At 42.4% G+C, this 24,348-nt stretch overlaps 2 protein-coding genes across 10 annotated transcripts in view; one reads left to right on the plus strand and one right to left on the minus strand.

Moving 5' to 3' along the window:
• The window catches only part of RIOX2 (ribosomal oxygenase 2), a 27,656-nt gene extending 15,524 nt beyond the window's left edge, over nucleotides 1–12,132 (plus strand). For 4 of the 8 annotated variants that reach the window (XM_032630106.1, XM_032630107.1, XM_032630108.1 and 1 more), the window contains 7 exons: nucleotides 3,105–3,208; nucleotides 6,605–6,707; nucleotides 7,470–7,641; nucleotides 9,544–9,632; nucleotides 11,109–11,195; nucleotides 11,654–11,770; nucleotides 11,974–12,132. In XM_032630106.1, the coding sequence (XP_032485997.1) occupies nucleotides 3,105–3,208; nucleotides 6,605–6,707; nucleotides 7,470–7,641; nucleotides 9,544–9,632; nucleotides 11,109–11,195; nucleotides 11,654–11,770; nucleotides 11,974–12,069 (768 nt within the window). In that variant the 3' untranslated portion in view covers nucleotides 12,070–12,132. Of the gene's footprint in view, nucleotides 1–3,104; nucleotides 3,209–6,604; nucleotides 6,708–7,469; nucleotides 7,642–9,543; nucleotides 9,633–11,108; nucleotides 11,196–11,653 lie in introns of all 8 variants that reach the window. The other 4 variants (XM_032630111.1, XM_032630104.1, XM_032630103.1 and 1 more) reach the window with 3 other exon arrangements.
• The window catches only part of CRYBG3 (crystallin beta-gamma domain containing 3), a 120,040-nt gene continuing 107,750 nt past the window's right edge, over nucleotides 12,059–24,348 (minus strand). For both annotated transcript variants that reach the window (XM_032630101.1, XM_032630102.1), the window contains 3 exons: nucleotides 15,985–16,143; nucleotides 14,633–14,792; nucleotides 12,059–13,839 (listed from right to left, as the gene is read on the minus strand). In XM_032630101.1, the coding sequence (XP_032485992.1) occupies nucleotides 13,751–13,839; nucleotides 14,633–14,792; nucleotides 15,985–16,143 (408 nt within the window). In that variant the 3' untranslated portion in view covers nucleotides 12,059–13,750. The remainder of the gene's footprint in view (nucleotides 13,840–14,632; nucleotides 14,793–15,984; nucleotides 16,144–24,348) is intronic.

The following is a 24,348-nucleotide window of genomic DNA, read 5'->3' on the forward strand; positions in this document are numbered from 1 at the left end:
ATGGAAAATTGATAGCACAGTAAGTTTTAATGATCTAATTAATGGAAAATTATAATAAAATTTCTTTAAAATTTTTTTCAACATCCTAGTGTACCACCATATTCATTACCATTGTGTATATTTTCAAAGGCATTAATATCAATGGAATAATTAAAGGCAATGAAAATGGAACTCATTTATACCCAATTCTCCTTTTCTCAAGGCTTTATGCTGCTGGTTTATGTAGCCTTTGGATTGAAGCCAGAAATATTTTTTTCCTTGGTTAAAAAAAGTAGCTTTTCTAGTTCTTTCAGAATAAACAGAAACAGGACAGTGGTATGTCAAATGGCTAATTGTCTTATCATTATAAAAAAGCCGAAGTCCTTAAAATGGTCTAGAAGGCCCTGTAACCTGGCCCCTCTGCTGCCTGCTCACCTCCCCTCCCATCACTCCCACCTTCACTCACTACCTTCCTGACACACTGGCCTAACCGATGCCCCTCAACCTGCCAGGCACGTTCTGACCTCAGGACCTTTGCACTTGCTCTTCCCTCCGCCTGGAATCCTTTCTCCCCGGGTCGTTGCATGGCTGGCTTGCTCGTTTCCTGAAGTCTCTACTGAAATGTCACCTTAGCAGAGTGAGGTTTAATGGACCATCCTGGGTCAAATAGCACCTCTAATCCCAGACACCCCCCGCCACCCCCCACTTCCATCAACATCATTCCCCTCCTCCTCCTCCTGCTTTTTTTTGTCTTCTTTGCATTTGCCATCACTTGACATTACTTATTTGCTGCTTTATTTTATCCTTCTTGCCCCATTAGAATGTCTTCATTGTCTAGTGTACCTTCTCCCTTCTCAAATGTTTTTCTCTTCTGGAATGTGCTTCATCAGGGCAGGTCTTTGTTTTGTTCAGTGCTCTCTCCCCCGGTGCCTAGCACAGGTCCCTGGCGTGGGTGGTGGGCAGGGAAGGGTTAATCAGGTGTTTGTGGGATGGATAGATGAATGGATGGATGAAATATGTACGTGAGGGCCTCAGTCACAGGGCTGGCCCACAGACTCTCACAAATGATACCTGTAATTATGAGTAATGCATTTGTTTACTTGAAGTACTAGTTTCCCTGTCAGATTGGTGTTATCCAGGGCAAGATAGCTCTTATGAGTACATATATAATTACTTATGTATGTACTTAACATTAAAAAAAGAAGTTTTTTTAATCTGATATTTCTTGAGCTCTTTCTCCAGGGCCCATGCTCTTAATCAGTGAGACAGAAGGCTTCGCAGGGCTGCAGAGAGCAGATAAGCGACTCCCAAGATTCCCTCTCCTCTGCTCAGGCAACTGCTATATACAGAATGTTCTTTTTCTGGTTGGGACTAGGGAGGAGGAAGCTCCAGGGCAGTAGTGATTTGGGGAAAATATTTCTGTTCCGTGGCTTGGGAAAGAAATAGGACAGGGTGGAGGAGGCTCGCCTGCTCGAGAAGTGACTGATCTTTAGTTACATATAGTGTTTAGGTTCAAATGAAGGGTCACAGGGTTTTTCATCCATTCTTCCAGACATCTTTTGAGCCTCTGGTGTGTGCTGGATGCTTAGGTGGTTTAGGCCCTGGGGATACAAGATGGATATGGACCCTGCTTGGAAGAGCTCACAGACTCTCAGGGACTGGCAGGTACAATAAGAATTATGATACAGCCACAGCCACTTGCCCAGCATTGCTCCAAGAGCTTTCTGTTTTTGGCCGTGCCGCGCGTGCGTCATGTGGGATTTTTTTTTTTTTAACATCTTTATTGGGGTATAATTGCTTCACAATGGTGTGTTAGTTTCTGCTGTATAACAAAGTGAATCAGTTATACACATACATATGTTCCCATATCTCTTCCCTCTTGCGTCTCCCTCCCTCCCACCCTCCCTATCCCACCCCTCCAGGCGGTCACAAAGCACCGAACTAATATCCCTGTGCCTTGCGGCTGCTTCCCCCCAGCTATCTACCTTACTACGTTTGTTAGTGTGTATATGTCCATGACTCTCTCTCACCCTGTCACAGCTCACCCTTCCCCCTCCCCATATCCTCAAGTCCGTTCTCCAGTAGGTCTGCATCTTTATTCCTGTCTTACCCCTAGGTTCTTCATGACATTTTTTTCCCTTAAATTCCATATATATGTGTTAGCATACGGTGTTTGTCTTTTTCTTTCTGACTTACTTCACTCTGTATGACAGACTCTAGGTCTATCCATCTCATTACAAATAGCTCAGTTTCGTTTCTTTTTAAGGCCGAGTAATATTCCATTGTATGTATGTGCCACATCTTCTTTATCCATTCATCCGATGATGGGCACTTAGGTTGTTTCCATCTCCGGGCTATTGTAAATAGAGCTGCAGTGAACATTTTGGTACATGACTCTTTTTGAATTTTGGTTTTCTCAGGGTATATGCCCAGTAGTGGGATTGCTGGGTCATATGGTAATTCTATTTGTAGTTTTTTAAGGAACCTCCATACTGTTCTCCATAGTGGCTGAACCAATTCACATTCTCATGTGGGATCTTAATTCCCCAACCAGGGATCAAACCCACGGCCCCTGCATTGGAAGTGCAGAGTCTTAACCACTGGACCGCCAGGGAAGGCAGCTCCAAGAACTTTTTTCCTTTAATCCTCAAAATAACTCTGTGAGATTTGGGGCGATTGCTTCCATTTTACACATAAAGGAACTGAGGCCTCGGGAGGTGAAGTAATTTGCTGGGGCTAACAGCCAGTGAGTGTAGCCTGTGTATGGCTCTAAAGCTCCTATCCTCACTGCCCCCTTTGACGGGTGTGGAGGGCAGGAGCAGGCTTCCCAGGCACAGGCTGTCACCTTGATCCCAGGGTGGCTTCAGGTGTATCTGGTCTCAGCTTATGAATAAAGAAAGTGACTTCAGGCTCTGGAAGCCTCTCCAGGATTGGGGTTCATGGTGACAGGTTCACAGACACAGCAGAGCTAGACGGGTGGATACCACAGAGAACGGCATGCAGACCACTGCTCGAATCACCACATAGAGGTTTCTAGAATGCAGAACTGAAACTCACAGCCTTTCTAGAAGAACGAGAAGATATCCTTCCTACTAACTCCTTCCCCCCCTTTTTTTTTCCTTTAGCCGGGAGACTTGCTGTACTTTCCCAGAGGAACCGTTCATCAGGCGGACACTCCCTCAGGGCTGGCCCACTCCACGCACGTGACCATCAGCACCTACCAGAGCAGGTGAGCACTCACCTGCAGCCTCGCGTCCCCGACAGCTCCGAGCTGTGGCCACAGGGGCGTGTTCAGGAGACATGAGGGAGTTAGCTGCTTCTCTCCTACTTACCCGGCCGCGGGGTTTCCGGCTGACTTCCTATTCCTTCAGCGTCCTACCTGTGCCATTGACTCACTCGTCTGGGCTTCCTCCTGGCCTGTCATGACCCTGACTCCACAGAACGCTGGGAGTTGCCCAAATAAAGGCTCCCATGGTTGGGGAAGATAGAAGCATAGCTGTGGGTGTGGCAGTGTGTTCGTGTTGCCAGGCTGGGCTTGTAGTCTCTCTCCCACACCCCTATCCCCCGCCTCTCTCCCTCCCTCCCTCCCTCCCTCCCTCCCTCCCTCCCTCCCTCCCTCTCTCTCTCTCTCTCTCTCCCCGCCCCCTTCAAATTTGTTTTTGATTGTGGTAAAATATTTATAACATAGAACGTGCCATTTTAACCATTAAGTGTCCAATTCACTGACATTAATTATATTCACACTGTGTGCAACCATCACCACTACCTGTTCCCAAGACATTTTCATCACCCCAAACAGAAACTCTATCCATTGAAACCTCTGGGTCTATTTTAAGGCTTCCATTTTATTACAGTTCATGAAATTAAAGTCAGAAAGGAAGTCTGGAACAGTGAGTCCTGAAAGCACAGGTGCTAAAAACAAGTCCAATTAAAACCATGTTCCCGTTCAGCAAGTGCCTCGTCACATGACAGGGCCAGGGCAGCAGTGCCCAGTGAGTCATTGCCTGGTAGCAGCGAGCTCAGTAGCCCAGGTCCCGTTAAAAACGCCAGTCACTAATTTATCCATCATGCAGGACTACACCTTGTGCTAGTTGCTGAGATTGTAGGCATTGGACTGAAGGCGCTTTGAGAGAACTTACTCTCTGGAAGTGGTGGAAGGAGGGGAGATAGGCATGTAGTTACCAAACAGTGTGACACATCCCACCACAGGTTTGCAGAGGAGACTCTGGGAGCACAGAGGAACGCACTTAGCTAAGCCGGGGCCTCAGGGAAGGCTTTGGAAATGACTTGACACCCAAGCTGAGGGAGATTTACAGGATGAGTAAGTAGAGGTGGGTCAGGAGGTCAGAGTAGGAGAGGATATTCCCGGCCTGAGGGACAGCCGGACAGCCAGTCGCCTCCTAACTTCAAAGCCGTATCTTGCAGAACGAGTGAGTAAGCATTCTTCCGCCTCCTCATCTGGCTTTTCAGCGAGAAGTGAACCCCCTGTGTTTAAGAGACAGGAGGAGCTAGCTGGAGTCTGGCCTGAAGTTAGGCTCTCTTTGCCCACAAGTAGAAGCTAAAGCTTGTTCGGGGCTTCCTTTATGTAAAATGCCCTTGTCACCGTGACTGGTTAGGTGCCTTGCATAGCGAGAAACGGTCTCTGAGGGCAGCTCAAGAAGAACAGAGGTGACTGAGGGGGTGGGTCGTAGGAACTGGGGAAGGGCAGGCTGCAGGGAGGCTGAACCAGAAGTTCGTTCTGGACTAAAGCAGCTCTGGGCCCTGGCAGCCACTTATTGATAGTTTGGCCCCATGAATGTCCCTCTTCTGGTGTCCCGCCGTTGAGGTTACTCAGCTGCTCCCTCCTTCTCTAATGCTCCCTCTTTTTCATTTCTCTTGGTTTCCTAGTAATCAGTTTTCGCTCCCTTGTTTTCCTTCCTCGGTTTCTGTTTACTCACAACATTGGCTCATCACAAGCCATCCTCAGTTACTTCTCTGACCTCCCTCGATCTCGTTGAACCGATTAGCTTTTGCTTCCACTGAGTGCCCGTCTCGCTGTTTTCCAGTCCCCAGGATGAACTGGTAGCCTTCCCTGGTCCCACCCACCCCCTCTGCAGGCAGCAGGGCTGGGGAAGAGAGGTCTGAGTTACAGAGGATGCCTGCTGGGGGCTGTGGGTAGGCACCGTGACCCTTGCATCTAAGCTGGATGCCGATCTGGGCCTTTGTCAGTGGGGCCGGTGCTAGAACGGGACAGATGTAACTCGAGGACCATCGCTCTCCGGAGGTGTCCCTATGCTTTGGTCCTGGTGCTCCTTAAGGCCTGTGGCAGAGTGAGGACTTGGGCCTTTTCCTAACCCCTCTCAAGGGTAGCATTGTTGGAACATTTAGGGCCAGCTGTATGAGACAGTGGCCTGTCGATTTGGCTGCTTTACCAAAGTGAACCCCTCCAGAGGTGTTATTTCCAAACTTGGGAAAGGCCCAAGATCCGTTTTCCTAGAAGAACACAGAGCTCGATTTAACTGCACTTAAACTCCTCTGTGAGCTACTGCTGCGTGACTTGTACTTGGGACCCTTCAAAGGACGATATTATTTCAGGCTGCTGAAAGGTCTCTATGGTCGAAGTTCAATCAAAGGTGTGAGGTTGGGTGTAGCATTATGTCACAAGTGGTGAGGCTACCACGGAGGAGTGGACATCTTGGGGGAAGTGTCTGTCATGTGGCTTTTGTCCTCTTTTGCCACTTTTCCAGGAGGGAAGCATAAAAGTGTTAATTTTGTTACTGAGTGAGAAGCAAAAGTCATACTGTGAATTTCCATCTTGCACGCAGCCAGCAATTTGAAATCTGCTGGTGACACAGAGGAAAATTTTAAACGGCTCAGAAGTGTTTAAAGAGAGCAGCCCCACAGCGTATGCTTCTCACACTGGCACACATTGAGGAGCGAGCGATTCTAAATGCCCCAGAGAAAGCAGAGGCAATTGAACACTGATGCTCGTCCCGAGATGGTATTTTTGGCCTCTGGCTTCTATCTCCTACCCCAGTAAAACCACTGCCAGGGTTTAACAAGTTGCAAAATCAACTGTTTTGAAATTGTTGATGTTGGATATTTTGCTGAGGAATTTTTACAAGGAACAAAGGAAAATGTAGTGTTTAACTGTTCAGATGATTACACAGTCCGGGGATCTTGCTGTTACCCTAAATGTGTTGCTTTTGGATTTTTTACACATAAAAATCTTTTTAGGTCCTATAATGATTGAGGGTTAAAGTTTCCTGCAAAGCTCTCCTCAAGTCTCTGTGTTATATAGTTGAAAACATTAAAAAAAAAAAAAATTGGTCCCTTAAACTTCCTACTTTATGACAGTCTGTAATTAATTCTCTGGTATCTTTACATTTAAGACAAATCATGAAGGAAGCCTAGCTTCCCACCTTTAATTTTGCACCCGAGTGTCTGGGATGGGAAGTAAGGGAAGACTGACTGATGAAGGCCGTAAGCCTTTATGCTGAGTAATGTGAAATTAGTGGAACTCAAGACGTCAGGGCAGGGGAATTGGTGTGACAGTTTGTAGCTTTAGGCTTTTAGTAATCAGTGTTCTATGCACATTTCTTATGTGTTCACTCTTTTTTTTTTTTTTTCTTGGTACACGTTCCAGTTCATGGGGAGATTTCCTTTTGGACACCATTTCAGGGCTCGTGTTTGATACTGCAAAGGCAGACGTAGAGCTACGGGCCGGCATACCCCGGCAGCTGCTCCTGGTAAGGAGTAAAGGCAGGTGGGAAAGGAGGGGTAACCACCGCCCAGGCCAGCTGAAGCTGTGGCTTCCTCCTCGGGACCCCAGAATCCTCCCCGTGTGAGCCAAGCTTGTCTTCTCCCGGGCACGGTGGTTTGCAGAACGCATGGAGTGCTGCACATTGCATGCCGCCCAAAGGACCAACAGTGTTGTGCAGACGGCCCGCTTCCTGTACTTCATGGCGGCAGTGGCAGGCGCTGGGAGCTCTGGCTGAATCAGTGGTTGAATGAATAACTAACCTGGCTTGGGAACTGTAGCCTGAGCACACGTGAGATCACTAGTTAGGACAGACCCACTGGAGAGCCTGGCCTTGGTGTGCTCCCTGGCTTTCCTGTCCGTCCTGGTTTTACCTTTGAAACAGCGGCCCTGTTGGCTAGTTTTGAGAAGTTGAGTGCATTAGTGCTGAGTTGAGCAAAGGGTGCTTTTGCAGTCTGAAGCAGACACCTTAGACAGTGATTTGCTTTTCAAAAGGCAAAGCCGAGACTGTGCCATATTCCCAGGGATCCCTCTTTTCAGGCAAAATCCTGAAAATAGATCTTTTTTTGCAAACGGTAGGCAGCTTAAGATGAACAGTGGTTATGAGGAAATAAAGGGATACTGTTCTTAAGGGAGTGACATGGATCTGCGTCTACCCTGGGTGATGGTGGTCAGTGGACTACTCTAGAGACTGGGACCTGGGCAGTAAGGTCACTGGAGTCTGGGCCTGGACTCACTTCTGTGTTTCTAGCAGGTGGAAACCACAGCCGTTGCAACAAGAAAATTAAGTGGCTTTCTGAGGATGCTTGCAGACCGGCTGGAGGGCACCAGAGAACTGCTTTCAGCAGACATGAAGAAGGATTTTGCTATGAACAGACTCCCACCGTACTATGTGGGAGATGGAGCAGAGCTTTCAACACCAGGTAGAGCTTTGCTCTTTTCTTCTAGGTGGTCAGGGGCTAATGTGGGATATTTTGAGCGTTTCTGGGTGGGCACCTCTTTGAGCTGATGGAATGTATGAAGCATTTGAGGATTAATGTGGGCCTATCCTTAGTGTGAGGTTGGACAGGACATGCAGCCTGATGGGGAATGAGAGCCCTGTGATTTGGGGTGAGGAGTATGTGTGGTTAGGGCCCCTCTGGAATTCATCATCTTCAGGAAGTTTTAAGAACTTGAACATTGAAATAATCTTGTTGGAATTAACCCAGGGATGGGTAAAATGTTGCCATCAGCAGGGGAACTACCAGAATGCCCAAGATTATCAGACCTTCTCCCAAGTCCCAGGTGACTATTTTGTGACAGGTGTCAGGTACAGATGACATCGATAGACTTCTGGGTGGATGGTGATACCGGTGTTCTGGAGCAGAGACCACACCACACTCCTGTAGTCGGACAAAGCTGGGTTTATTGACTTGTAACAGGGAAGAGAGCACGCCACTGGGGGCTGTAGGCACCTCGGTAAAAGGATGTTGGCAAGGATTTATAGGATTTGGGTTTGAGTTAGGTGATTTTCAGGAGGGTTCAAGGAAGCAGGGCTTTGCTCGGGATTGAATGCTGTCGGGAAGAAGGAGGGATTCTCGGATTGGGTCTCCTGTAAATCTTAGCCAGTAGCAGGAGGAGTGAAATGAAGCCAAGATGACAGTTGGTAGGGCAGCAGCAGCAGTCACTCAGGTCAGCCAGGATAGGGCACGTTTGGTCACTTCTGTGGTGTGGACAGTGTCCTTGCTTTGGCCTGAGTTCTGACCTGATGATGAAGTGGTCTTGGTTTTGTCTCGATCCCTCTCAGTCACAGCGTGGCCTTGCTTAATATCGGGGTTCTGTGTAATGGCCTGTGTTCAGCTGGAGAACATGGAGACACAGCCGTGAGTGCCAGGCTGGCTCTCAGGCTCCTTCTCTCTTAGTCAGGTACAGGGAGAGTTTCATTTTCACTAACTTTCATAAAAGCCTTATCACCAGTGGAGAACCACTGAGATACACACTCTACAAGGTCCCTTCTAACACTGATTCTATGTACATTTTTATTATAGTCTTGGGGGGGGGGTTTAAAATCTGTTTTTGATAGCATCTACTCAAAATAGCACATGTTTTCCCAGCACATATTTTAATCTTTAGCAGAAGTGTTCTGAGTATCAGCTTATGGCCCAGGATACGTTATCCAGAGTTTTCCTTGCCTTAGTCCTTGTAGTCAATAAAGTTATGATCCCTCAACTCTTCCTCCAGCCAGAAGACCCTGTAAGGCTGGTCTGATTGTAGTGGCTGCTTTTTCACTAAGTTAAATCCAATCTAGGAAAGAGCAGTTCTTTCTGTGGACTTTATTAGGTGGCTTTTTTATGACACTGCACTTGACCTACACAGGCTGAATAATTTGCCATGGTCATGGAACTAGTAATTGGAGGGGTGGTGCACTTTGAGCTCTGGAAGTCCTTTCAGAGTCCACATGTGGAGCAAGCAGGGGATAGAAACTGGAGACGTGAGAGCATTCTGTGCAGAAGGCACGGTGGGCCCTGTCTGTACTGTGATAGTATGTGCTCCCCGGGTACTGGTGACAACTATTTAAATGAACTTACGGTTAGATAAATAACAACAGAAGTCTGTACGTGTGTCTTCAGTATAAGGATGAGCTCCATCAAGATGGAAGCTACACTTTTCAGATCACCGTAAATGTCGGGGAGAGCGAATACTTGAGCTGGAGAGGGCACCCCACATTTGGATTCACCTGCAAATTGTTACTAAGTGTACTTCCTAAATAGTTGCTCCTGCAAGCAAGTTTGAGCCTGCTGCTTTCCTCTCTGAAAGATGGCTTTTCCTGTCTCTGGGTTTTCCAGGTGGACAGTTACCGGGCTTGGACAGCACTGTGAGGCTGCAGTTTAGAGACCACGTTGTCCTCACTGTAGGACCCGATCAGGACCCATCCGTGAGTATCCAGAGGGGAAGGCCCCAGGTTATCAGACTGACAAATGGCCCTGCCCTCCTCCTTTGGGCATCCACCTCCTCACAGCTTAACGCCATCTCTTTAGATCAGATCATGCCCAGATCTCACTGTTATGGTTCCAAGGTTTCCTGCCTGCTGGGCATTTGAGGGCTTGTCTTCGGCCCCACAGACCCCCTCCTTCTTTTCTCTAATTAGTAATTAAATGTCTGTTCTCTGTCTCCTAATTCAGGCCAGGTTGCCTTTGCTTAGACGGCCGCAGACCCTGTTCATGCGTCTCCCTGTCTCAGTCCCTCTCCCATCCTGTATACGGTGCAGACCTGCCTTTACGTATGGTTTTGTTGATGGTTCTTCTCAAAAAATCTCTATTCTGTAGATGATGGAGAGGAAAATCTACATTCCATACCCTTGCCACCTAGCCCAGTGGTTCCCCAAACTGGCTGATTACAGTCAACTGGAAAATTTTTAGAACTTATAAGTTCCTGGGCTTCGTCTGGTGTGGAGCCTCTGCATTTATTTTGAAAGCACCCCACACAACCCTAAAGCCCTTGGGAACTCTCCCATGCCCTGTGGCTTCACCCTGTTCCTCCTAATCAGCTTTCTTGGGAGGTGTCCACTGAATGTCTGGAGGGGATGAGAGTCGGGGGGGGGGCACCTAGATGTCTCCATAACCGTATTTTTCCAGCCATCATGGCCAGACCTGGAGAAGACTGGTTTATAACATATATATAAAACCTAAAAAGTATATACTCCCACATCCCCATTTAAAAAAAGAAAATCCTAGTTGTTCTGATTGATAACCAATCAGTCAGTTTGAGGCATTCTATTTCAGGCTAAGGCTTTTGGTCCTTATCTGAGTGAGAGGTGACAAGGAATTTCTAAGGGTTCTGGAAGCGATAATAAACTGCACTGTGTTAGGCGGGTGGAGAGGGAAGGGAAGTCGAGACCATTCGGGAGCCTACTTTACGTGGAATAGAAGTTTTTATAGATCACATAGCTGGTATTTCTTAGGAATTAATATATACTCTGGTGTTCATACATTGTCCATTTATGTATACCTAGGAATGTCAAATTTTTCTGATGCAAAAAGATAGTGCAGGTATGATGAAACGAAAAACTTGAATGTTTCATTGGTAAGTTGATATATAAATGGTTGCTTTTTCATTAGGTCGTTTCTGAAGATGCTGTTATCTTTTTAAAATTTGCTGCATACAAGTAGTAATCTGTGAGCACTATAATGAAATACGTTCATTCTACATTGCGTGTGTATATATCTATATTTATCTGTATCTCATAATTTTTTTGCCAGAAGGATTCTTTAGTGTTCAATAAATTTCACTTAAGCACTGAGGCATTAAGATTTTTCTTGGTGTTGACCTTTGTTATTGGATGGAAAACCCTCCTAGTATTGAAGTGCTCAATATTTCGGTGTTGACGACTTGCTGTGTTTTTTTTTTTAAGGATGAAACTCGAGAAAAGATGGTTTACATCTATCATTCCTTAAAGAATAGGAGAGACACACACATGATGGGAAATGAGGAAACAGAGGTTTGTTCCAATCTAAAATGCATGTCTTTCCTGCGATTTGGGTGGCTGGGAAGAATCTGTTACCTTTGATTTATGGATAATGACCTTTTTTATGACTGCAGTGTGGACTTCACATTTCACAAGTTGACAGCCCTTGCACAGGGATGATTAAGTCAGACATTTCTGTGATATATGTACCCACTTTAAAAGTACTAGGACCTGTGGCCTTGTGGGAAAGGTGTAACAAATGTGAAGCATTTCTCAAAGGATTAATATTTCTTACTCTCTAAAATAGAATACCTTTCATGAAGTCTGAGTTTTCATATGGGAATTAGCAACTTTTGTAAGTTATCTAATGATAGTTTTTGTACGTAGCTTATCTGAAACAAGTTTCATACTTGTGAAGGATATCAATAATGATGTATTGAGAAATTACGGAAAATGCCACCCAAGTGACTAAATAGTTTATCTTTTTTCAGTCTCATGGACTTCGCTTTCCTTTATCACATATTGATGCACTGAAGCAAATTTGGAACAGTTCAGCTATTTCTGTCAAGGACCTGAAACTTACTACAGACGAGGAAAAGCAAAGCCTGGTATTATCCCTCTGGACAGAATGTTTAATCCAAGTAGTCTAGTGCCTTTGCTTTTTAAATATGTATATATAAAATAGTAGACACTTGATTCTGCAAAGATTTACGTGCTAGGGAGCCCCTGTTGCTTTGAACCAAGGACATAATGAATGTAACTTTCCTCACCTGTGTATCTAATAACATAACATGAGACCTACCTGTTACAGGTGACCAGTTGGCCATGTGTACTAACAGAGGTACACAGAAGAAAGAACAGCAAATTACTAAATGTCCCAGAAGGTGACAAAAACCGTACTTCTTGACAAGTTTATTTAATCCAGTGTGGTAGAAAAGGCACAGCTCAATAAATGTATCATTTAAATTTACATGTCGTTACCTGGCTTTGTCTTTGTTCTTTGGAAGAAACAACTTCTTTAAAGAGCCTCACTGGCTCTAGAAAAATTTTAAACAATTAACATGAAGAATTTTTTAACTTGGTTTTTTACAGTGAAAATATACATACCTACCTTTGTGTACACACAAGGCCTCCCATTAAAATAAAGTTACCCTATAACATCAATTTCATTAAATAATACTGCCACACTAACAGGCACTCACATCTGTGGGCATAAAATAGTTTTACAGATGTTGCTTGAAAGATGACAAAAGAGCCTGAGATTGAAGGGAAGGAAAAAAAACACAATAATATTTACATGGAAAGACCAAGTCTCTATAAAAAAATACTCAAAATAGTGGGTCTTTGAGTTTAAACAGTTCACTGTTAACATTCTAAAGTGCATACAGGTTGATATTTTTTAAAATATTGGAGAATTTAATCTTTCTGTATATAAAAATAGAGCAGACCCTTTTCTGCTTTCTGGCAGAAGTTGGGGCTGAAGAGAACAGTTGTCTCAATGTAAGTTTAAAACCAACTCAGGAGGGAAAAATGCTTGAGAATTGTATAGTGATGGTGGTAATGATTACTTGAAACTAAGTCAAAGACATTATCCTACCTGATTTTGCTTGAATGAAAGTTATTTAAAATGGGAGTGAAAAACTGAGTTTTCTGTCACATTTTGTAAAGTAAAGTGGTATAGTCAAGGATCAAATACTACTTGGTCTTAATTTGAACGTCTGGAATTTCCCCTTACCTCAGGCAAAGAAAAATTTGACTATTCTTACACGTAGGTGACAGAGTCTTTATAAACACTTCTTGAGGGTAGATCAGGTGAGGTCTCAGAACCAGGATAGGTAAGCCCTGGTTACTTACAGTCTTGTCACCCAGAAGGGTGTCTCTGTTAATACTTACGAGTGCAAGGACAGCCGCAGGCTACTTGTGCTTTTTTAGTTTGAAGGACCGAGCAAAGAACAGCCACAGAAAACACTCCTGTACTTTTGAGCCTTTTCCTTACAAAGCTGAGGTCCCCTCCCTGGGGTCAGTTACAAGTGTGAATACTTACGATGCTTCAGTTATAAAAGCTTCAATAGGGAACCTTTAATGTTTATCTAATACAGCAGCTTAATAGTAAGGTTTATTAAATATGTTTTCAGATATTGCTAAAAATATTATTCATCCTTTCAAAAGTATGACTTGACCTATAGGACTCTGCTTCTCTGTGCCTTGCATTCACACACACATCTACTAGGAGATTAATTAACACAGGATGACAGCATCACCAGTGTCCTATAATGGCTATCAGGGATAGGATTCGTGTTTGGTGGAAAGGAGAGAGAAGAGACTTCAAGAAGCTTGTTCACCGAAGCTGGAGATCAAGCAGGAGTAGAACCTTTCCCAGAAATCGTTAACGCATTCTTCATAGGAACACTGGATGACTGGCAAGAATATTTTGAGCTTCTCCATGGTTAACAACAATAGTCGTCAAGGTTGGGGAAGAAGTTCATTCTGCTCAGTGATCCCAGAAGCATGAGGACAGGTAGCTTCCTTTTCACGGGGCATGAGGGTCCTTCTCCCTTTGCTGTCTCTCAGGGATGCTGCAGATTCTCTCACAATATTTCAATGTCCCACTTCTGTGTTTCTTCTCCCTCCAGGGGCTCATTTACAATTACATGAGTTTTGTCATAATAATTTCCTCCTAAAACAGAAATCCCGAAAGGAAAGATTATTTGTTCACACAGGTGCTTAGCAATTTCACAGTTTTCACAGGCTTTTGCTCAGCCCACTCACTGTTGGGGTAGATTAATATGTCATTTGTAAAGCGGTCTGAAATGGGAAACTGAGGTTAAACGGGCGTGGCTATTCTTCACCTCAAATCAGACATTATGACTGATTGAAAAGCTAAGTGGTATAATAGATGTTTGCATAAGCGGTGTGCCCTGACAATGGGATTCTTAACACAGTGCTCTGAGAGTGCTCTAGCTCAGCGGCAGGTACTGGGTTTTAGTTTCTACACCAAGAGTGGCTATGACGAACTCAATTAAAGTGACAGCACTGAATAATATTGGCCCTGACCTTGGCTGGACTCAAAAACAAGTTTAAATGATAAATGTAAAGGATCATACATTTTAAGGACCACAGCAATGCACAACAGAAAGTGAGAAATATTTCTTTAGGAAATGGATGACATCTTATGGTTGATGATGCTTCAAATTTAGAAATGTTCTCAAAGATCATGTAGAAGATGAAAATTTTACAGCTGTACTGATAAACAAAAACCTTTGTAGGCTTGGTCCTTAGGCTTTTTCTTGATCCGTATATAGCTAATTGTTTTGTTAAAATGGCATATCTCGACTTTTTCAAGCATAATTTAAAATGATTTAATATTTCCCTTATGCATAAGGACTTCTTTTACCCATAAGGAGGAGGAGGCTTGGAATTTAAAAGGAATATCCAAGGACACAGAACACTGGGTTTCATCACAGGCCTACCTTTAACATCAAGGACAAGCTGGTCACTGAGGTAGGAGCTGATGGTCCCATTTTTGTTCAGTCTCCACTTCTGCCTGAACTGCCCATGTTCAGTCCATAGGGCAACTTTAGCTCCAGGTATGTCTCGACCACCAATCACATCAAGACATGTGTCACTGGCCTAAAAGGGTCAAGAAATAAATTGGTAGTACTGTGTTTACTAAAATCAATTGGATTGGGCCCCTTTTCTTTCATGTGAACAGATCAGAGACATGACTGTCTAATCTCAAAAGAAAACTAGCATAATTATAAATTCAGTCAACTTTTTAAGTCTTCCTTATGGCTGAAGGAAGGAGATGGTATGGAAATAAACGTACTGAACTAGAGGTACTTGTTTTTAAAAGGATGGTCTGGATCTGACAACAGATGGTCAAAGGTTTGTTGAATTACAATCAAATGTTGAATCCCTGTTAGCTTAATAAATGTGTAAGGTCGAGCCTGTTTTTCCTACAAAAACATTGGGTGGGCTTCCCCGGTGGCACAGTGGTTGAGAGTCCGCCTGCTGATGCAGGGGACACGGGTTCGTGCCCCGGTCCGGGAGGATCCCACGTGCCGCGGAGCGGCTGAGCCCGTGAGCCATGGCCGCTGAGCCTGCGCGTCCGGAGCCTGTGCTCCGCAACGGGAGAGGCCACAACAGTGAGAGGCCCACACACCGCAAAAAAACTGAACAAAACCCAAAAAAACATTGGGTGATGTGAAAGATACCCAGACAATAATTACTTTTAAGTGCTTTTCATTTTTGTTGAAGCATGAGAAAATGGTCGATAATCCACTGGTGATATAATAAAACTGGTGTCTTATTCCCCACAGCATCAAACATAATGGAAGGGTTGCAGAAAAACAAAGAAACCTAAATTTTATTTTCTAAGCTTCCTCCAAAAAACAGCAGCTTTCTTCTACCTTCATTGTATATTTTGAAGATGAGGAGGCTTCAACATGTTTGGAATCACAAAGACAGCTAAATTAATCTGGGCCACAGAGTGTAAGGAACGTCTCACAAAAGCACATTGTCCATTTGGGTACAGTGACTTATCACTGGTTTAAAAAAACCATTTAGGAATATCCATAGTATGTGTTAATCTTACTTTTTACTTAAAATAGAGAATTTTTTGATGTAGAAAATCTAGTTTCTAAGCCCATTTCACCTAGATGCTTCAGTAATATATATGTCAATGTTCTTATAATTATGCAAAAAACTGTTAATAGGAAATTGCATTATTTTATCATGCCATTTGATTTGGCAAGATTCTGGTTTCCAAACGAAAAAGACCAAAGACCGGAAAGCAGGGTATACTATCAGTGGGGTTGGTTACCTTGGATTTAAAGAGTCCTCGACAGTAGTGCCAGATCTGAGTATTCTTCCCACTGTAGGGAGAAATGCACACAGATGTTGCCCTTGTGTCAGCTACATTTCCGGTGACCGTCAGATACTCATCCTGGGCTCGGTTCTTTATTCTAATGTACACTGCAGGCTGTGACGGGAGGAACAGAGACATTTTGAAAATACCTTTTGAATCTGGAAATCAATCTTTCCAAAGGAGAGCTTGAGGGGGATGTGAGAGGTAACAGAATTTAGCTTATTTATAGCTGTTTCACTTTAGCAGATGTGTGTAAATTAATATTTTCTATTAACAAATCCTTACACCACAGAGCACACAGCTTAAATTGTACAGTCTCTATTATACTTTTTCTGAAATACACTCTTTTGGAAGGGTGAAAGGTAGTAGTTTCATTCACTCGCACTCCATTATGGCAAGGGGCAGTGCAGAATTAGGCACTTAATGAGGTTCACTCACTAACTACTATGTCCCAGCTGGCCTGAGGAAGGCAGAGGAGTAGGAATAAGGGCAGGGTACTACCTACATGGATGTAACAACAACTTAGCAGCGACAGTACGATCATCAGACATACTGGCTTGAGCTATGATTAAGTGCCCAATGAATGCTATGGGAGGTCTTGAAAAACCCAGGTAGCTGAGGGCCCTAGTAGCACTGGTAATTTCTTTGTTTATACTTTGTTGACCTTAATATGTCAAGGAAAGAGACCATGCATGTAGGTGATCACTATGTAGGTATTCAAAAACTGGGTAACAGAGGACTTCATCTCCTGGGCCTGGCATATATACAAGAAGTTTGCAAATAAAATATTAAATCTGGGACTTGCCTCTATGGGTAACAGTTATTATTTATTGAGACTTAGTCCTAAATGGTTTCTGGGCCACAGTCAGAATTAATGACCAGAACAACCCCTCAAGAAAGTACAATTATGACCCGCATTTTTGTAAATAAGGGTGACGCAGACAAGGAGGAGCCAGGTTTGTCTGCACCAAAACACTCCCTCTTCACCCTTGATGCTCTAAGGCGTGTGTGAGAAATGCACTAGTTACTCTCAGACACAGGGAATGAGACCGATTCCAAAAGTGGCAGTGAAATAAGATGACAAGAGGACACAGCACATGACTGAAGCTCCACAGAAACTATTCTTTCAGCCCCAGGACCTAGGCCTCCAGTCTTAATGTAATATAACACAGGACACCCAACATCCCCACCTTGGGTCAGGTGTTGGCATCCCAATTACAACCCTGTCAAATAACAGTAACACATGATCTGTTATTTAACAAAAGAGCACTTTCACTCTGAGAAATGTAAGTGCTAGGTAAATTCAACAAGGTATCATGGTAAACCCACCAATGAATATTCTATTTTGAAACTTAAGATGGGTCAACATGAGACCAGTTAAAGTTTGCCTTCCTAAGGAAATAAACATTCGGAACACTTATATGAGCAAGTAGAAAGACATTTTTTTTTTTAAATCTGGTAATTTAAAGCAGGTGAAAAAGACCTCTACTAGGCAAAATGTTTTAAGTGTTTCAAACCACTACTTCCACATTCATAGTGCAACAGTAGGTACTTAAATTCCTATAATTCAAAAGCCTATAAATCATATAAATCTCCCACTGCAATTAATTCTGGACACTTCAGTACATTCTTTGCTACAGTTTCCTTACATTATATATATAAGAAAACAGGTGTGACCTTCACAGATGACAGAGTTCCAATTATGTTAGGACCAAACATCACAGTTTTAATCCATTAACTCAAGCAAGGTACTAATTACCCTTATTACACACTTGTAGTCTGACTCCTCTGTAATTATACATTTAAACACCGATATGCAGATAATTACCTTAGTGACTTCCTAATTCCCAAGCTCAAAGAGGATCACATTTTAATGATTCCTGAATTTCTAAACAAGAATATAAACTAAAGCAGTGCCAAGAGCTTTACCAAAAAGGAAATAGGACCCATGATACTGTTTCAGAAACCTAGAATTCCTTTGCTGCGTTTCAAAGCTGTGGCCTAAATAAGCAAAGGAAAATAATCTATTAAAATATTATTTTGAAATTAAACGTTTAACCAGGAATAATTTCCCAAAGCACAATGCAAGGAGAATAATATATAATGTTAATTGTCAAAAAACTACGTAAAATCAGAGGACACTGTTCTAGCTATTCTTTATCTCAGGGCCCTGAACAATAGGCAGGGACATCCTTCCCCAGCAAGGAAACCCCTTTCAAAAGTGAAGAAAATGTTCTCAGCATCCAACCTGGCTTCTAAAGTTTCTAACAACATGGGATTAAGCGTTATCATATAGTCGGTAAAAGCTAAACCGAAATCCCACTTCAGCCGTGCTTTTTCCCCACGGCTTTTCAGGGCGGTTACCCATCATCTCATGTGACAGGACTGAGGAATAAGCAAGATGTGAGGGTCAGGAAATCCTGTACCACACACTCTGCCAAGAAAGTGCACTGATGTTTAGTATCCCTCAGTAGGGCATCTCTGGTTCTCTCAAAGGACATCATGAATAAAGAACCTTTCCAAATAAATGTGTTACCACAGCCATATGAGCCACGTGTTGTGTCAGACTCTTATTTAACCCCACAGTGATACTGAGAGGTAAGCAGTGTGATCACTGTTTCATCAGTGAGGAATCTGAGGTGCCAAGAAATAAAGTGACTCACCCCAAGTCATAATGCTTCTGAGTGGCAGAGCTAGGATTTGAACCAACAGAACCAGAGTGGTAGGGATGAGCATGGGGTGTGTGTGTGTGACAGAGCGAGAGAGAGAAGGGGGCAGCAAGACCAATAATTAGGGTAACTTTATCGGCTACCATTTATTTACCGCTTACATGTCAGATCTGAAAATCAGAGCCTCAGCATTTATACCCACTGTGCTACCTACACTCGCTCAGTGCCTGAAGTATATGGGACCACACTGTAAATGCTTCTCTTATATTGGAGGAAAGTAGGGTGTGGTTGTTTTAAGAACACAGATGTTAGAGCATAATAGGTATGGGTTCAAATCCTGGTTCTGACACTTGGATGACTTTTGCCAATTTGCTTTCTCTCTCTCAGCCTTATTTTTCCTTCTAGAAAACAGGAATACAGTTGACCTTTAGACAACGCAGGGGTGAAGGGCACCAACCCTCTGCGCAGTTGAAAATCTGAGCATAACTTATAGTCGGCCCTCTGCATCCTCGGTTCCACATCTGTGGATTCAACCAACCTTGGATCACTGTAGTACTGTAATGCTGTAGTATTTACTGGAAAAATTGGAGTATAAGTGGACCTACGTATTTCAAACCCATGTTCAAGAGTCAACTGTAATAACTCCTACCCTAAAAGACTGTTGTTGGAATCAAGTGTGAAAGTGTTTCTAAAGGGTTCAGAGAAGTACCAATGGCATATCTGCTGGCCACAGTACCCCTAAAGCCTAGCATGGGTTCCTACCCTCCGTGAAACCTCCCACCACTCCCACACATGTTCATGCTTCCTTCCTCTGAATCAGGCATTGCCTGTGGCTTTTAGATGATTACACACTGTTTTGCACTTTTCTTAGCTTTTAATTTTTTTTTTTTTTGCAGTACGCAGGCCTCTCACTGCTGCGGCCTCTCCCCTTGCGGAGCACGGGCTCCAGACGCGCAGGCTCAGTGGCCATGGCTCACGTGCAGCATGTGGGATCTTCCCGGACCAGGGCACGAACCCGTGTCCCCTGCATCGGCAGGCGGACTCCCAACCACCACGCCACCAGGGAAGCCCCTATCTTTTAATTTTTTAAAAAAGTTTTAGTACAACTTTTAAAGGTTACTTTCCATTTACAGTTATTACAAAATATTGGCTGTATTCCCCGTGTTGTACCATACATCCTTGGGCCTATCTTATAGCCAATAGTCTCTACTTCCTACTCCCCCTCCCCTATATGTTACCCCTCCCCAGCCTCCCCACTGGTAACCACTAGTTTGTTCTCTATATCTGTGCATCTGCTTCTTTTTTGTTATATTCACTAGTTTGTTGTATTTTTTAGATTCCACATGTGATATCATACAGTATTTGTCTTTCTCTGACTTATTTCACCAAGCATAATGCCCTCCAAGTCTAACCATGTTGCTGCAAATGGCAAAATTTCATTTTTTTGTATGGCTGAGTAGTATTTCATCGTGTGTGTGTACACACACACACACACACACCACGTCTTCTTTATCCATTCATCTGTTGATGGACACTTAGGTTGCTTCCATATCTTGGCAATTGTAAATAATGCTGCTATGAACATTGGGGTGCACGTACCTTTTTGAATCACTGTTTTTGGTTCTTTGGGACATATACCCAGGAGTGGAATTGCTGGGTCATATGGTAGTTCTCTTTTTAGTTTTTTGAAAAACCTCCACACTGTGTTCCACAGTGGCTGCACCAATTTACATTCCCACCAACAGTGCACAAGGGTTCCCTTTTCTCCACATCCTCGTCAACATTTCTTTTTTGTCTTCTTTTTGATAATAGCCATTCTGACAGGTGTGATGTGATATCCCATTGTGGTTTTAATTTGCATTTCTCTGATGGTTAGTGATGTTGAACATCTTTTCAGGTGCCTGTTGGCCATCTGCACTTCCTCTTTGTAAAAATGTCTGTTCAGTTCTTCTGCCCATTTTTAAATCAGGTTGTACATTTTTTGTGTTGTTCTATTCAAGCTGTTTTTATGTGTTGTATATTAATCTCTTATCAGTCATATCATTTGCAAACATTTTCTTCCATTCAGTAGATTGCCTTTTCGTTTTGCTGATGATTTCTTTTGTTTTGCAAAAGCTTTTACGTTTAATTAGGTCCATTTATTTTTGCTCTTATTTCCTTTATTTTAGGAGACGGATCCAAAAATATATTGCTGTGATTTATGTCAGAGTGTTCTGCCTATGTTTTCCTCTAGGGGTTTTATACTATCCAGTATTATATTTAGGTCTTTAATCCATTTTGCGTTTATTTTTGTATATGGTGTTAGAGAATGTTCTAATTTGATTTTTTTATGGGTAGCTCTCCAGTTTTCCCAGCACCACTTATTGAAGAGACTATCTTTTCTCCATTACATATTCTTGCCTCCTTTGTCATAGAATGACTGTAGGTGCATGGGTTTACTTCCGGGGTCTCTATCCTATTCCACTGATGTATGTGTCTGTTTGTGTGCCAGTACCATAATGCTTTGATTACTGTAGCTTTGTACAATAGTATAGTCCGACGTCAGGGAGTGTGATGCCTCCAGCTCAGTTCTTTCTCAAAATTGCTTTGGCTATTCGGGGGTCTTTTGTTTCCATTATACATTTTAAAATTATTTGTTCTAGCTCCTTGAAAAATGCCATTGGTATTTTGATAGGGATTGCATTGAATATGTTGATTGCCTTAGGAAGTATGGTCATTTTAACAATACTGATTCATCCAATCCAACAACACGGTAAATCTCTCCATCTGTTTGTGTTGTCTTCAATTTCTTTCATCAGTGTCTTAAGGTTTTCCAAATACAGGTCTTTTGCCTCCTTAGGTAAGTTTATTCCTAGGTGTTTTTTTCTTTTTGATGCAATGGTAAGTGGGATTGTTTCTTTACTTTCTCTTTCTGAAAGTTCATTGTTAGTGTATAGACATGCAACAAATTCCAGCATATTAATTTTGGATCCTGCAACTTTACTGAATTCATTGATGAGCGCTAGTATTCTGGTGGCATCTTTAGGGTCTTCTTTGTATAGTATCACGTCATCTACAAACAGTGACAATTTTACTTCTTTCCAATTTGGATTCATTTTCTTTCTTTTTTTTGTCTGATTGCTGTGGCTAGGACTCTCAATACTGTGTTGAATAAAAGCGGCAAGAGTGGACATCCTTATCTTGTTCCTGATCTTAGAGATTTCTTTAGCTTTTCATCCTTGAGTATAATGTTAGCTGTGGGTCTGTCATATATGGCCTTTATTATGTTGAGTTATGTTCCCTCTGTGCCCACCTTCTGGAGAGTTTCTATTGTAAATGGATGTTGAATTTTGTCAAAAGCTTTTTCTATATCTGTTGAGATGAACATGTTTTTTTTATTCTTTAATTTGTTGGTGTGGTATATCACATTGATTGATTTGAAGATACTGAAAAATCCTTCCATCCCTGGGATAAATCCCACTTGATCATGGTGTATGATCCCTTTTAATGTATTGTTGGATTTGGTTTGATAGTATTTTGTTGAGGCTTTTTGCATGTATGTTCATTAGTGATACTGGCCTGTAATTTTCTTTTTTTGTGTGATATCTTTGTCTGGTTTTGGTATCGGGGTGATGCTGGCTTCAGAGAATGAGTTTGGAACTGTTCCTTCCTCTGCAATTTTTTGGAATAGTTTCAGAAGGATAGGGGTTAACTCTTCTCTAAATATTTGGTAGAATTCACCTGTGAAGCCGTCTAGTCCTGGACTTTTGTTTGTTGGGAGTTTTCGAATTACTGATTCAATTTCATTCCTGTAATTGGTCTGTTCATATTTTCTATTTCTTCCTGCTTCAGTCTTGGGAGATTATACCTTTCTAAAAATTTGTCCATTTCTTCCAGGTTGTCCATTTTATTGGCAGATGGTTGCTTGTAGTGGTCTCCTATGAGCCTCTGTATTTCTGTGGTGTCGGCTGTAACTTCTTTCTCACTTCTGATTTTATTGATTTGGGCCCTCTCCCCTTTTTTCTTTCCTGATGAGTCTGGCTAAAGGTTTATCGAAGAAACAGCTTTTAGTTTCATTGATCTTTTCTATTGTGCTTTTAGTCTCTATTTCATTTATTTCTGCTCTGATCTTTATGCTTTCTTTCCTTCTACTAACTTTGGGTTCTGTTTCTTCTTTCTTTAGTTGCTTTAGGCGTAAGGTTTAGGTTGTTTGAGATTTTTCTTGTTTCCTGAGGTGAGCCTGTATCACTAAACTTCCCTCTTAGAACTGCTTTTGCTGTGTCCCATAGGTTTTGGATTGTTGTGTTTTCATTTTCATTTGTCCATAGGTATTTTTTGATTTCCTCTTTGATTTCTTCAGTGATCCATTGGTTGTTTAGTTGTTTAGCCTTCACAGGCTTGTGTTTTTTGCAGTTTTTTTCTTGCAGCTGATTTCTAGTCTCATAGCATGGTGGTTGGAAAAGATACTTGATTTCAATTTTCTTAAATTTACCGAGGCTTGTTTTGTGGCCTAGCGTGTGATATATCCTGGAGAATGTTCCAGGTATACTTTGAAAAGAACGTGTATTTTGCTGCTTTTGGATGGAATGCTCTCTCTATATAAATTAAATCTATTTGGTCTAATGTGTCACTTAAGGTCAGTGTTTCCTTATTGATTTTCTGTCTGATCTGTCCATTGATGTGAATGGGGTATATTAAAGTCCCCTACTATTATTGTGTTACTGTCAATTTCTTGTTTTATGTTTGTTAATATTTACCTCATATATTGAGGTGCTCCTATGTTGGGTGCATATATATTTACAATTGTTATGTCACCTTCTTGGACTGATCCCTTGATCATTATATAGTGTCCTTGTCTCTTGTAACAGTATTTTAAAGTCTTATTTTGTCTAATGTTAAGTATTGCTACTCTGGCTTTCTTTTGATTTCCACTTGCATGGAATACCTTTTTTCAAACCCTCACTTTTGGTCTGTATGTGTCTCAAGATCTAAAGTGAGTCTCTTGTAGACAGCATATATACAGGTCTTGTTTTTGTATCCATTCAGCCACTCTGTGTCTTTAGGTTGGAGCATTTAGTCCGTTTACATTTAAGGTAATTATCAATATGTACGTTCTTACTGCCATTTTGTTAACTGTTTTGGATTTGTTTTTATAGGCCCTTTTCTCCCCTTTTTTCTTCTTTTGTTCTCTTCTAATGTGATTTGATGACTATCTTTAGTGTTATGTTTGCATTCCTTTCTGTGTGTATATCTGTTGTAGATTTTTGGTTTATGGTTACCGTTAGGTATTTATACAGCAGTCTATATATATAAATGACTGCTTTAAGTTGCTGATCTCTTAATCTCAAATGCATTTTAACTAGTCTCTATTTGTAATCTCCTCCCCTTATGATTACTGTTTTTGATGTCATGTTTTACACCTAATTGTTTTGTGTATCCCTTAACTGCTTATTGTGGATAGAGATGGTTTTACTTTTGCTTTGTAACCTCCCGACTAGCTTTGTGTGTGGATGATTTCCTACCTTTACTGCTTGTTTGCCTTTACCGGTGAGCTTTTTCATTTCATAATTTTCTTGTTTCTTGTTGTGGCCTTTTCTTTTTTGCCTAGAGAAGTTCCTCTAACATTTGTTGTAAAGCTGGTTTGGTTGTGCTGAACTCTTTTTAGCTTTTG

This window comes from Phocoena sinus, chromosome 4 (genome assembly GCF_008692025.1).
Source record: "Phocoena sinus isolate mPhoSin1 chromosome 4, mPhoSin1.pri, whole genome shotgun sequence".
Taxonomy (NCBI): Eukaryota; Metazoa; Chordata; class Mammalia; order Artiodactyla; family Phocoenidae; genus Phocoena; species Phocoena sinus.